The 14,044-nt window shown below is 36.8% G+C and overlaps 1 protein-coding gene and 1 long non-coding RNA gene across 2 annotated transcripts in view; one reads left to right on the top strand and one right to left on the bottom strand.

Annotated features, from left to right (window-relative positions):
- Positions 1–420: 420 nt before the first annotated feature.
- On the top strand, positions 421–2,449 carry LOC106296938. Its single transcript, XR_001261344.1, has 3 exons — positions 421–789; positions 1,301–1,434; positions 2,124–2,449. It is a non-coding gene; the product is annotated as an uncharacterized LOC106296938 (long non-coding RNA).
- Positions 2,450–3,496: 1,047 nt separating this feature from the next.
- LOC106335302 (omega-hydroxypalmitate O-feruloyl transferase) overlaps positions 3,497–14,044 on the bottom strand; it is a 33,792-nt gene continuing 23,244 nt past the window's right edge. The window contains 6 exon segments of the mRNA XM_013773790.1: positions 3,497–3,516; positions 4,079–4,207; positions 4,429–4,548; positions 4,634–5,132; positions 11,450–11,508; positions 11,511–12,210. Of these exon segments, the coding sequence (XP_013629244.1) occupies positions 3,497–3,516; positions 4,079–4,207; positions 4,429–4,548; positions 4,634–5,132; positions 11,450–11,508; positions 11,511–12,210 (1,527 nt within the window).

Here is a 14,044-nt window from a genome sequence, read left to right as displayed (position 1 = left end):
GGGGATAATGTAATAACCCTCACAAGCAAATGAATTTTTGGTCGAGAAAATCGCTCTCGACCAGTTTGAAAATTGTTTGGTTAGTATTTAAAATAAAATCGACCGATGAATTAATGTCTCAACTGAACTGTCTTGTGGTCGATAGTTCTGACCGAGTGTTAATTAAATGAATGAGTTTTATTTAAGCTGGACGAGTTTATCCAAAAGTAAGACGAGATTCGATGGACGGAAAACGTTTGGTCAAAAACTTCCCGAAAAGACCATTCCGCTGCTTGGCCGGTCATGTACGATGCACATGATTTTCACCTGCTTGCTTCCTTGCTGGACCAGAACATGTGAGGAGCACATGTCTGATGGGAGCTTTCTTCATATCAGGGAAAAGACAGCTACTTGGCTGCTGAAAATGGTGAAGCTGCTCTCCACATGTCCTCTCTCAGAATTTCTTTGTGCTGAGTAAAACCCAAATCTGAAGTAACTCCTTATGATATAAAACACCATATTCTCTCTTCTGGTCGTCCATAACCTGCAAGAAAAACCAGAGAAAAATTGTGAGAGATTGAGAGAAAAATAAGAGAAAAATCAAGAGAAAATTTCTGGTGATTTAATATTCAACCTCAGACCACAGCTAGGACGTTGTGGAAGAAGAAGATGAGATATCCAGAATAAACCCTAGCTCTTGTTCTGTTTCTGATCTGAACCGAACCTTGATCTCTCTTTTTAATCGGTTCAGCCGTGAGCTAAGCTTGGAGGAGAGCACCATCTGAGATCATCTAACCGTGAATTCTTATGGTAAGCTTCAGCCTCTTGATTCATCCATGTTCAGAATAGAACCGTGTGTTGTGGGTTGAGTAACCTGTCTAGATTAGTTATCTAAGCTCTTGTACTGTGCAGTTTTATTTGGTTTATGATTGAATCAGTTTCAGAGAACAGCTAGCTAAGCCTTTATGAACTGATTGGATTTGGCCGAACTGATTTGTTCTTGTTCTGAACTGATCTTATCTGAGATGAGCTTAGTATAGTTTGAAATTGTCTTAAACTGATCTGTTTAGAGTAGAACCGAATTGTTAGGACCTAAGCTTATCTAACCGAGCAGTTAGGAATTGATCTTAGTTTTTTCTTCAGAAACAAACTGAATTCAGTTTGAACCGAAGTGAACTGAACTGATTGACTGAATCTTTTCCATTATGTCCTGCCTTGATCAGTTGTATCTAGCATAGTGGTCATGATCGATTCTGTTTTAACCATTCAGGAAACCCCACCTTAGACCAAACTGATTAAGCTTTGTGTTCCATCCGATCAGGTTTGAGTTCAGATGGTCAAAGAGGGTAGTTGGACCAGTCGGATCACGACTTATCCTCATTTTGTTTTAGGAGTGATCAGCAAGTGGTGAACGTTCAGTTGAGTTCGAGTCTAGTCTTCTTTAGCCAATCTCAGGTGAGTCTAGATAGATTGTTGATGAATAGTGAATGAATATTTCTTGATTGAACGTACTGAATGTAGATGATTGATAGACTTGTCTCTTGATCAATATTGAATTGGTGAGGTGTGTACTTAGCGTAAACACTAAATAAATATATATGAATGTTCGTAGAGGTTTATTCCGAACTTTAGTATTTGTTCTCAAGTACGAATATATATATATATATATATATGTATATATATATGTATATTATTATATATATGTATATTATTAAATATATGAGTATAAATCATGTGAAGTCTTATTGTATACTCACTCTCTCGAAAGTTCCCGCATTACCGGGAATTGTTCCTGCGATACGAAACAAGGTCACGATGATGGTGTCACACCCTGGAGGCCGTGTAACTTCATACAGCTTTAGATGTTCGATCTTAGAATATCTAATGGAGATGATGGTTATATTTATTTCCCCGCTAGGCTCGGTTAGCCTTGGTGGTTTTCCGGGTTTAGTCTATATATATATATATATATATATTATAAGTATGAGTGAATAGCAGGTGTCGTGGAAGTGATGTTTATGGTAAGATTCACATTGACGGAATGGTAGGCCTTATATATATTTTATTAGTTATGAAATATATTTCCACTGCATACAAATGAATTTGATTGCTCAGAATATTATTGATATGTGTTGGTGTTGTAGGCACAGGGGGGTAACCTAAGAATTGGTTGAATGGTGGAACCAAGCTTAAATCGGATCGACCAAAGATGTGGCGGATTGGTCGATATGGCCGGATTATGACTTGATAACCTGAAACAAAGGAAAACGAACGAGATTATGATGATAATAACAATAACAGGAATAATAAAATGAATGAAAGGGGATATATATGGCAGAATCAAGCTGCTGGATGTGTATCACTTTCAGCTTGATTAGAAGATGGACCGAAGTGGATTTGCGGATGAAGGTTTGATTGAATCTCTCAGTCTGATGGTGTGATGGAACATTGTGATTGACTCTCTGAATCTGTGTACTAATCTTGTTTGATTTTCACAAACAAACTAGACTCATTAAATCAATAGAAGAGCAAAGATTCTCTCTTTGAATCCTAAAGACCGATATTTTATACAAAGAACAATCTTTGATAAAAACTGAATAAACTTTTTATTAACTTGGTGATTGAGGGTAATCTTTACAATGGATATCTAAGAGATTATATAATGCTCTGGAAACTAAGTATAATGTTCATAAGAAGGAAAGAAGGAAACAAATCAAGCAAAGTAACAACATCGGAAACTAGCCGTTGGAGCCTTTTATGGGATTTTGGCTCCAAGTGAGAAACTTCATTCTTCTTGAACCTGAACGGTTTTCATGGATAAAAGAGCTTCCTTGAGACCTTCTTGCATGATTTATATGTTCTGAAATCGTCCATAGCTTGATAGACAAATAAGGCAGGGTTGTGTTAATGAGGATCCTCCTAATCAAATGTTGGCTGGTGCATGAACTGACTTGTCTGACTCTTCTGAATCACTGGATAGACTTCCTAAATGTATAGATTGATCTCCAGGTCGCCAATGTCTTGTTTGAAGGTGATTGAACTGGTAAGCTTCCAAATGAGGCAAGTGTAGAACTGGTTTGGCCGGTTTTAGCAATTGGATCATAACTTCTGATTTCCGTGTCCAATTCTCCTCAAATTGGGCTTTCTGGAAATATGAGAGATACCTCCTGAATCCTATTATGTGCTTTGGTTCAGGCCTCTCTTTCCTGGGCTTGAATCTCCTTCTAAAGTCGGGTACTCGCAGATGGACAGGATGAGAAACCTCTGACTTGTAAAATTCATAAATTTCTGATCCATGAAGCTTCTCTTGAAATTCCAAGCCTCAATGACTCCTTGATGAGTTAGCCTTCTTGTAAATTTGGTTTCATAGACAAACGCCTTCTGGTTATCGAGATAGACTCCTAGGACTGAACGTCTGTCGCTGGTATCTCCTAGGTGACCGATTTGGAAGGATTGGTGAGACTGGTTGAACCACGGATTTCAGGGCTACAACATACCCTCGCTCTTGACAAAGTTTCTACCTCGAAACTATATAACCTGTACCAAGAGAGAGAAAGTCAGCTTTTATTCTCTTTTGAGATTCTAAAGCCTTACCTTGAAATTGTTTCGGTTTGGGAATGGGTTGTGTATCAGGTGGTTCTCCTTTGAAAAAATAGGAATGGATTACGCCTCTTTTCTCAAAATTTTCATTTCTTATCTTATGGATTGGATGGTCCTTCAAATTTTTTGTGGCCACATTTCTGATCTTCTTTGGAGTTGATCCTCTTAGCAACATAAGATAATCTGGTGGGATTTCTTTGAAGCTTTATTCTTTGCAACCTGAAATAATCTCAACTTCTTGGGAAAAAATCAAGTGCATTAATCTTGTCATGGATTTAGTAAGAAAATTATGGTCTAGTGTGAAACATACCTTAAGCCTTGGTATTTGAACAACACATTGTTCAATTTTCGGTTTCCACTTGGGAGTGGGTTCATGGCTGAACTTAGGGTCTGGTTCTTTCTCTGGAACTTCAATAAGCTTATATCTTTCATTTTTTTCTCCATGTACCAAGACCACACACGTCAGTACAAGTATTCAAAGGTGGTGTTAGACACTTACTTTGGTGGGATACTCTTATGACCGGTTTTGCTTCTTTAAGCAACATGGACAGCTTTGTATCTTGAACTATCTTCTGGTCCATCACGTATGTTACTACTGATGGTTCTTCTTCGTTTGGTTCCTCAATACCTGTTACAAGACCTTTTTACAGAGACAAGTGCATACACAAGAATTTGGAACCAATAAATCAGATTGATTAAAACTATCACATTTCATAGATAAATCTGTTTTCTTTTCTAGTGATGTTTCTATCAATGCTTGTTTAGTTGGACAAACTACAGCAAAGTGTCCTCTTTTATGAAATCTATAACATGTCTGATCTTTTAAATCTTTAGAGTTAGAAGACTTACCTTGGCTTGTTTCTTCTTCTTTCTTTTGGTTTGGAATCTCTTTATTCCTTGGACATAAATTATGGACAACTTTTGATTCCAACAAGGATATTGAGATCTTGTCTTTCTGGACCTCAGGACCTGTTTTAACATCCCTTGACAAAGACAAGTAACACATACAAGTGGGAGATGATTTATAAACAAATTTATCAAGTATAGGACTTACCATAGCCTTTGCTTGAGATTTCGGTTTGTCTGATTTTTCTCTGGGTCTGGTCAACGTGTCTTGGCCGACAAATCTCTTCTTCTCCATGGACCTCCTCATCAGGTTGGTATTGATCATACATAGTCGTGTGTCTCTGGCTTGGCCGAATCTGGTCTTGTTGGATCAAGCTTTTATGGCCTTCTTTTGGCACAACTTTCTTTGCCTCTTTGGACACACCATTTGAAAATCTCCTTGGATATTTTCTTCTGGTTTCTTGCGTGCGAAGTGTAGTCACATACTTCCTGATCATGACCCGTTCGCTTGAAAACCTTCTTGGGTATCTTTCTCTGACTTCTGGTGAGGGACGTGATGACACATATTTCCTGATCATGACATCTTTAAGATCTTCCCAGTTGGTGACAACCTCTTCTGGACTTTTACCTTGTGCAGAATGTACTCTTTTCCACCATGAGAATGCCTTTCTGGAGAGTTGTTTGATGGCTTGTCTTAGCCTTTCATTCTGTGGCACGCCATGGTATGAAAACCAATCATCCGCGATTCTTTCCCAATAAAATTATTCATCTTTCCAAGTACTTCCTGAAAAAAAAAATATCTTAACATCATTAGTAGATTTAAAATCAAGATAAGAATGAGTTAAGTATTCATGAGTGCAAGAAGTTTGGTGTGAGGTGATCCATGAAGGATCCAGTGGCTTGGGCTCAACATAGCCAGCTTCTGGTGCATCTCCAAATCTTGTTTCTCCATGTGGTGGTCGTCGGCCTTGTGTCTTTCTCCTAGACATATTGCTTCTTTCTTCTAACCGGGACATTTGATCTTCTAATTCTCGCATAGCAATCAGTAGTTGTTTTTGAGAGGCCATTAGAGCTTGGCCGTGTGCTGCCTCTCCTATTTATCCCTGAAATCAATCTTAAAGATCAAGTGAAGATGTGGGAAGTTCTAGTAAAACGAAATGAATAATGCAAACTATTTAAACTAAACCGAGAAAATATGCAATTATGAACCGAAATGAAATAACTATACTAAAATGATTTGTCTTTTGGTTTTCTCAATGCAATCTCGAAATGAAACAATATGAGATGATAATAAATACAAATTTAAAGAAAATATGGAAAGCAAACTAATACTGATATTTTTTGTTTGAATTTTCTTAAGATGCAACAATTAAACTAACAAAATGCAAATGATATAAACTAAAAACAATGCTCTTTATTTTTTTTTCTTATAATGCAGGCACGAAATGGATCAACTAATATGATATGAAATAATAAATAGAATGATTTTTTTTTTTTTTGAAGGATCAGCAAACAAAGGAAACAAATTCAAAATGGCAATTTTAATGGGATTTTTGATTATGGAAACAAAACAAAAAAGAAACTAACAAGAATTCCGAAACTAAGTGCAAGTAACATGAATCAAACACATCTTTCTTTTTATTTTTCGTGGTTTTAAAATATGATGAACAGCAAGAACATAAAAATGAAGAGACAAAACTTGAAACAAAAAGACAATTTTTTTTAATGGATTTTCGATTTTAGTTAAAAACAAATGCAAACAAATATGAATGATGCAATGATAGAATGGACCAGATTCAGGAGCTTGAGATCTGATACCAAAATTTTGTAGGCACATATGGGTAACATAAGAATTGGTTGAATGGTGGAACCAAGCTTAAATCGGATCGACCAAAGATGTGGCGGATTGGTCGATATCGCCGGGTTTTGACTTGGTAACCTGAAACAAAGGAGAACGAACGAGATTATGATGATAATAACAATAACAGGAATAATAAAATGAATGAAAAGGGATATATATGTCAGACTCAAGCTGTTGGATGTGTATGACTCTCAGCTGGATTAGAAGATGAACTGAAGTGGATTTGCGGATGAAGGTTTGATTGAATCTCTCAGTCTGATGGTGTGATGGAACGTTGTGATTGACTATTTAAATCTGTGTACTAAGCTTGTTTGATTTTCAGAAACAAACTAGACTCACGAAATCAATAGAACAGCAAAGAATCTATCTTTGTATTCTAAAGACCGATATTTTATACAAAGAGCAATCTTTGATAAAAAATGAATAAACTTTTTATTAACTTGGTGATTGAGGGTAATCTTTTCAGTGGCTATTTAAGAGATTATATAATGCTCTGGAAACTAAGTCTAACGTTCATAAGAAGGAAAGAAGGAAATAAATCAAGCAAAGTAACGAAATGTGAAACTAGCCGTTGGAGCCTTTTATGGGATTTTGGCTTCAAGTGAGAAACTTCATTTTTGTTGAACCTGGACGGTTGTAATGGATAATAGAGCTTCCTTGGGACCTTGTTGTATGATTGATATGTTCTTATCTCGTCCATAGCTTGATAGAAAAAGAGCTGTTGGACATTAATGTTGGTTTGGTCCAAATAAGGCAGGTTTGTGTACATGAGGATCCTCCTGATCAAACGTTGGCTGGTGCATGGAACTGACTTGTCTGAATATTCTGAATCACTGGATAGATTTCCTAAAAGTATAGATTGATCTCCTGGTCGCCAATGTCTTGTTTGAAGCTGATTGAACCGGTTAGCTTCCAATTGAGGCAAGTGTAGAACAAGTTTGGCCGGTTCTGGCAATTGGATCATAAATTCTGATTTCCGTGTCTATTTCTCCTCAAATTGGGCTTGTTGGAAATCTTAGAGATCCATCTTGAATCCTATGAAGGGATTTGGTTCAGGCTGCTACTTCCTTGGGCTTGAATTTCCTTCTAAAGTCGGGTATTCGCAGATGGACGTGCTGAGAAACCTCTGACTTGTAAAATTCTTAATTTTCTGATCCATGAAGCTTCTCTTGAAATTACAAGCCTTAATGACTCCTTGATGAGTTATCCTTCTTGTAAAATTGGTTTCATAGAAAACTCCTTCTGGTTGTCGAGATAGACTCCTTAGACTGAACGTCTGTCGCTGATGTCAAAAGGATTGGTGGGACTCTGGTTGAACCACGGATTTCAGGGCTACAAAAGTTGGGGTGCGGGATTAGACTCACTAAGTAAAATAGTTACTCATGACTCATTTGTGATGCAGGGGACCAATAGACAAGAGACCTTACTCTAGGATGAAAGGAATATAATTAACCAGAGGTAGTTTTATTATTCTTGCAAAGTGGTTTTGATATTTCTTATGTATAAGATTTGTTGACCGAAAACCTCGAAGTTAATTTATAACAAATTTTGTAAGATGATTTTGAATGATATATAATGTATAAAGATTTATTTTAAAGTAAGAGTTCCATATGATATTAGTCCTTGTCCGAACGAACTAACTATCGGGTATTCCTTTGTCGGATTGAAAATCCTAGAGTGATATCCAATAGGAGCATTCCTGTTCTTTGGTTGTTGGTCTAAGACGATCGGAAGTATTCTAAGAACCTCGGATCGACCATCGAGGAACATCGACCATGTCATTTCTTGTCATCTATCGGGGGTGTCACAGAAGGTGGCTTTAGAGCATGGTTATACGATGCTAGAGTGGGACTTGTTTCAAAAAAATTTCGAGTCAAAATGAGTCGCAATGATAACTAGAATATGCTGGATGGTTCCTTCATTTTAGGATAGATAGTCATGGGTAGTTACCTAACCGTGATCTTTCATAGCAAAGGCACCTAGACAAGCTCGACTGGATGGATCGTACTTTCCGATTTTGATCCCATCATGTTTGAATTTTCTACTTTCATGCTTTGATTCATTATCTTCATGCTTCGATTCGTTACCTTCATGCTAGGAATCGGTAAAATCAGGCTTTCCTGCTTCCGTGGACGAGTGTGAAACTGTTCGTTGTTTTTGAAATTTCCAAGAAATCGCTGAGTTACCTAGCTGAATGAACCAAACAGTGAGTGAGCGATGAGATGGTGGGCAGGCTGACCAATCCGAATCACACCATGCAACCATGCTCAAGTATGCGTCTGCGTTGAAGAATATGCCTTGTCCCATACTGCTTTTCAAATACCGTATGACAGAGTAGCTGCTTCCAATGATCAGTAAAAGCGATCACTCATGAAATGAAACAACTCATGTATAACATAGGAAAGATCTGGATGAGTGACTGCCAAGTATATTAGCCTCCCTACCAAACGATGATAGCGAGTAGAGTCAGAGAAACGATTACACACTGGTTTAGCTAGATAGCGATTCTGTTCAATAGGATCCTTAACCTCAGGCAGTGTTCGTATGTGTTGAGTTGTCTGTACATAAAAACATGCTCCATCATGACGCTCTTCTATCAAATGGCTTGCTCGTTTAGATTCTTCATCTTAAGTAACCACTTGATACGCTTCATCAACATATAGGAGAGGATCACGAGAGAGAAGCGAAGATTTTACAGCACCTAAAACGGTTTCATCTAAGCCCATGAAAAAAATCTGATGATGCATCTTGTCCTCTTCACATTATTTCACGCTCTCAGCAGCTGTCTTATCTTGCGAAAATCAGCTAACGTTGTCCACATCTTTGTAAGCTTGCTGTAGTATGTCTCGACAGCCAATACGCGTCAATTATAATTAGCCAACTCTGTTTACAAGTGTTGAATTCACTGACCATTTGTTTACAGAGAATCGTTTTTGAGGTTGTGTCCAAAATTCATATGTTATCTCGTGATGAGACAAAGAGCTACTCAGATCAGGAGCCACTTTTTTTAATCCACAAAACCACCATTGCATTATTTTCCCACCATTCTTCGAGATCTTCTGAATCCTCAGCAGGTTTTTGGATACTCCCATCTGCGAATCCAATCTTTTTCCTTGTATGTAACACAAGACTAAGGTTCAGTTCCCATTCGTCATAGTTGGATCCACGTAGTTGTGGTTAAGAAATGATAGATCCAGGGTTATCACCAGAAGAGAGGTCATATGGATCAATCCTTCTTCATGCAGTTTTCGAGCTGTGATCTAGAAAGGTTGAGCAATCTTTGGCTCCACTAGCTGCATCTTTTGACATTGATTCAAAGGAGTACTTGACATAATGACCGAAATACTCAGGTCAATGAAAGAGAATGAACAAAATTGAGTTTTGATAACATGGTGGCATAGAATCGAACGAAGCAAAATAATTTTTGGCTATAGCTCTGATATCATGTCAAGAAACCTAAGCATTAACGTCTAAATGCTGCACCTTAAATACAAGATTTTTAACCTAAGTATAAACATGTGATTTACGCAAATACACCTAAGATAACATAATTACATATATCTCCCAATAACATTTCTGAAAAGTAAAAAAGATAACAACCGTTACTGTCATACCATCAACCCGTATAAAACTGAAAACATACGAAATGAACACAACCGTTAGCATCCATAAAGAGGATGATTTTTTTTTTTGTTCCTGATTTTCTTTAAAATCACATTACCAATGTATCTTGTTTCCACTCATTCCCCAAGTCCAAGACATGTAAAAACAGAGGAACTGGACATCACAAGCGTGGAACGAGAATGCACTATCCTCAATGCTCTTAGATTAAAAGAAAAAGGAAAAAGAAAAGAATAAGAAAAATTTCTCTCAGATGCGCTAATAATACTTAGCAAAAATAATAATAATAATAATGATAATATCGGTGCTTGGATGCAAAAAAAAAAAATCAAGTCTATTATTTTTAAGATCATTTTCAATGTAAAACTCCTTTTTTTTTTAAATGAAATAATTTCATAATGAAATTAAATTTATTCTAACTCTATTTTATTTTTAGAGTGGAAAATGAAGTAATGAATAAAACTAATGGGGTATACTATATAGGATAACATGTAAGCAAACGAGAATTTAAACTCTTTTTTTTTTAAATAAAATTTTTCAAACCTTTTTTTACTAAACTTTTCAAATTTAACGAGAATTCAAACTTGAATGTTAAATATAATGATAAAATGTATAAGCAAACGAGAATTTGAAACATACAGTTGTTGAATAAGCTGTGGCCAGGTGGGTGGGTTTATGCATACCTACTCCAGCCAAATCATGAAAAAATGATAAAAAAATATAAAATCATGGTTGTGGAAAAAGATTTTGTAATGTAGAACAGTAGATGAAACCTCTACAAAGTACAGATTCATAATGGTACATTTACTGGTATGAAAAATGGTAAAAATTATGGATTACATAGTAAATATTACGGGTTCAAAAAGGTTATTGATATGGGAGTAGGTAAATATGAAACTATTGTTGAATCATGAAACTAAATATTTAATAGTATACTACATTTTGACCCGCGTTGTGAAAACGCGTGATTTGTCTATTTTGTAAACCTTTTATTTTATAATTTATAAATTTATATTATACCATGGCTATAAAAAGAAATATATAATGTATTTGTGTATATGTGTAAAACTTGAAAGTGTGAGATTTTCTATTTATTGTATTGAATCATTCTATTTATTATATTAGCCATTATTTAAGAATATTTTCTTATTGAGTTAAAAGTATTTTAGAAACCCAATTTTACTGCTTGGAACCTTGCAAAAACTGGTATCAACAAGTTTATTGAAATCTAAGTGATGTATTTTATGGAATTTCCTTTCTTGAATTGATCATCATTTCTGGCATAAAATTTTAAAATCGACACAATAAAAAGGCTTATATGTATAAATGATATTAGGCATATTTTTTTCTTTTTCTTTTATTAAATGATTCATTTTTCTTCCTATATATATTTAGCATTGTTTATTTTTCTTATACCTGTAAATAAATAATATGTATAAGTAATCATTATTTGGTTATAAACTTTCTTATAATATCCCTTTTAAATCTTCATCAGCTCTTCAAATATTTTCATAGCTGGAGAAGGGAGTAAAAAAAAATAACTTCTTTCCCTAGTAAACCGACCGGTCCAGAGAAAATCGGTTTGCCCCATCCGAATCCAATTTATGCAGTGTCAATCTCGACCATGATGTGATCAGAAGTGTGGCTCTCAAACTCGGATGGGTCTGATTCATCTCCAGGTAATCAATAGTTGATCTCATGAAACCGTCAGTAACCAACTCAGCCAATTTCTTAACTAGACCAACCGAATGAGAAAGAGGATTTCCAACCAATTTTCCAGATGAAGTCACCAAACCGATTAACACAATCCCGTTCCCGCAATATCCTATCGGGATAGGTAGGATGAATCTTGACTGTCCATCAGCAGCAAAGAGAAGCTTAACCCGTTGGTCTGGTTTAAACCCTAGCGCCTCACACCGTGATTTCCGAAGAAACCCGGTTAAGGCTTGAAATGTTGTAACCTTATTGTTATCATTAATATATTCTTCAATTTCCATGGTCTTGAGCTTCTCTAGGTTTTGGGATTCAAAGAGAAACGATCTGTAGACAAGTTTTTCGTCATCGTAGAGTTTACTGATTCAAGAAATATCTTCAATTTCCGCAAACTCATTGTGTGGGAACTCGATTTTGGATGGGTTTCGTTGCCGGGGAATGGTACGGTTCAAAAAAGGTGGGACAGTTAAGGGGAAGCCCTTGGCCGTCTCACACCATGAGTTGAGAAATTCCGAAGCCGCGACTCCATCAAACACGTTGTGGCTCATGCCTAGTCCTAGGACAAAACCGCCGCATTTGAAAAATGTCACCTGAGATATCAAAGTTACGGAACAAAAATCAATATTAAAATGTTCTATTGATTTATTTCATCCAACATTTTAGTATCAATAATAAACAAACAATAGGGTGGTAACGAAATAATATACAGCTAGCTAACTTATTCCCAGCCTTGTTTAGTTAACTATTACGTCAGCGACTAAGAGCATAATGAGACTGAGTACTTGAGCACTCTACTCCTATCATAATTATACTTGGTGAGTAATTAACGTTCATGCACGTATCTCGCTTAACCGAAACGGCATGAATTCACATTGCCTTCATCAACAAAAAACACTTAAAAAAGTCAATGTAAATCTCATTCTCATTCTCTTACAAAATCGTACTAAAACGAATAGGATACGCTTAAAACCAAATCACGAAGTCTTAAAATGAAATAACTTAAAGAAAATCCAACAACACAAAAACCATCACCACACCGAGACGATTACTCCTGCACTTCCTCGAACTCACTTGAAAAGAAAGGAGGGCTGAGTATTTCGACAAATACTCAATGAGTGAAGCTCTAGGAGCTCCGAAATCAATCACCAACATTCATCACACAACATAGCATAAGTTCTAACTTAAACATCCAATAAAGTAAAAGCAAGAAACAAGAAACGAAGATAAACCCCGACGGTGCCAACATTAGACCACACCACCCAAATCAGTATCTGTGTTCCTCATGTTGTCGCGTGAGAGCTCACCACCTCCATCGGTACCCGTGAGTTCAACGCCTTCACGCAATCACGTTACCGACAACGGTCCATGCGTGATCTGCCACTTCATTCACACGTTCACGCCACATCACGTTGTCTCCACGACATCACGCTGTCTAATGTGAACAGTGTCATAACATTTACACGTTTTCTCCACGACATCACGATTTCTAACGTTGTGTCCATGACATCACTATTTCTAACGTTGTCTCCACGGCCGAAGCCTTTATATTCTTTTGTAATAATCGCAACGCTCTTACGCGGATTCGAAATAAAGATACTTTCTCCATAAATTCGTTTTATTGTCTTTTCATATTTTCCGCATTTATTTTGTCACTTGTCGTTGGCTTTTGCAGAGAGTCCGAGACCTTAGGGAAAGTTAAGGTTTCTTGACTTTCCTTCGATTACGGAAATCGACGGTGTGAATTTCGGTTTCCACAGTTTGGCGCTAGAAGGAGGGGAGGGTACGAATTACTCTAACTCATGGCCACAAAACGCTTGATCAAAACGATGTATGGGAATATGAAAGACAAACTCGCAGCACACAATAATGCTGGTAAAACATCTCCAGCAGTGACTGCTCCTATGGCCAACGCTTATGTAAACACCACATTTTTTGAGGAAATCGAAAACCTAGTTGCGACATTTCACCACAGGAAGTGATACGCCTAAAACGGGATCACTCTTTCGGTATGGTTGATATGAACTCAGATCCGAGGGGATTGAGAACTGATGGATCGAGGGGTGACACTAAGGGTTGCGGAATAGCCCAAAGATACTACCAGACTTCGATCGTTGCCGGATGTGACGCACCGGTCCAACAAAAGAAGGTTCGAAACTTGGAGATAACCTCACCAAGAAACTAAGAAGTGTTCTAAACAAAGAACAATGAGAGAAACTCATAAAAAAGGAAAAACAATCTGTTTTATTTCGTGGCTCTAAGGCCTTATTTATAGGATTACAAGTTGTAGAGATCCAAAGAAAAATGTGCTAAAAACAAGACATTGGAAATAGAAACAAAGACTTGACTAAATAAAGTCTTTGACTGAAACTTGGACTACCTCTTCATATAGCCACGACCAGGACTTTGAAAGGTGAAGAATATACT

This window comes from Brassica oleracea, chromosome C1, assembly GCF_000695525.1.
Source record: "Brassica oleracea var. oleracea cultivar TO1000 chromosome C1, BOL, whole genome shotgun sequence".
In the NCBI taxonomy this organism is placed as follows: Eukaryota; Viridiplantae; Streptophyta; class Magnoliopsida; order Brassicales; family Brassicaceae; genus Brassica; species Brassica oleracea.
Note: the sequence above shows the minus strand (reverse complement) of the source record. Positions and strands in the feature narration are given on the sequence as shown.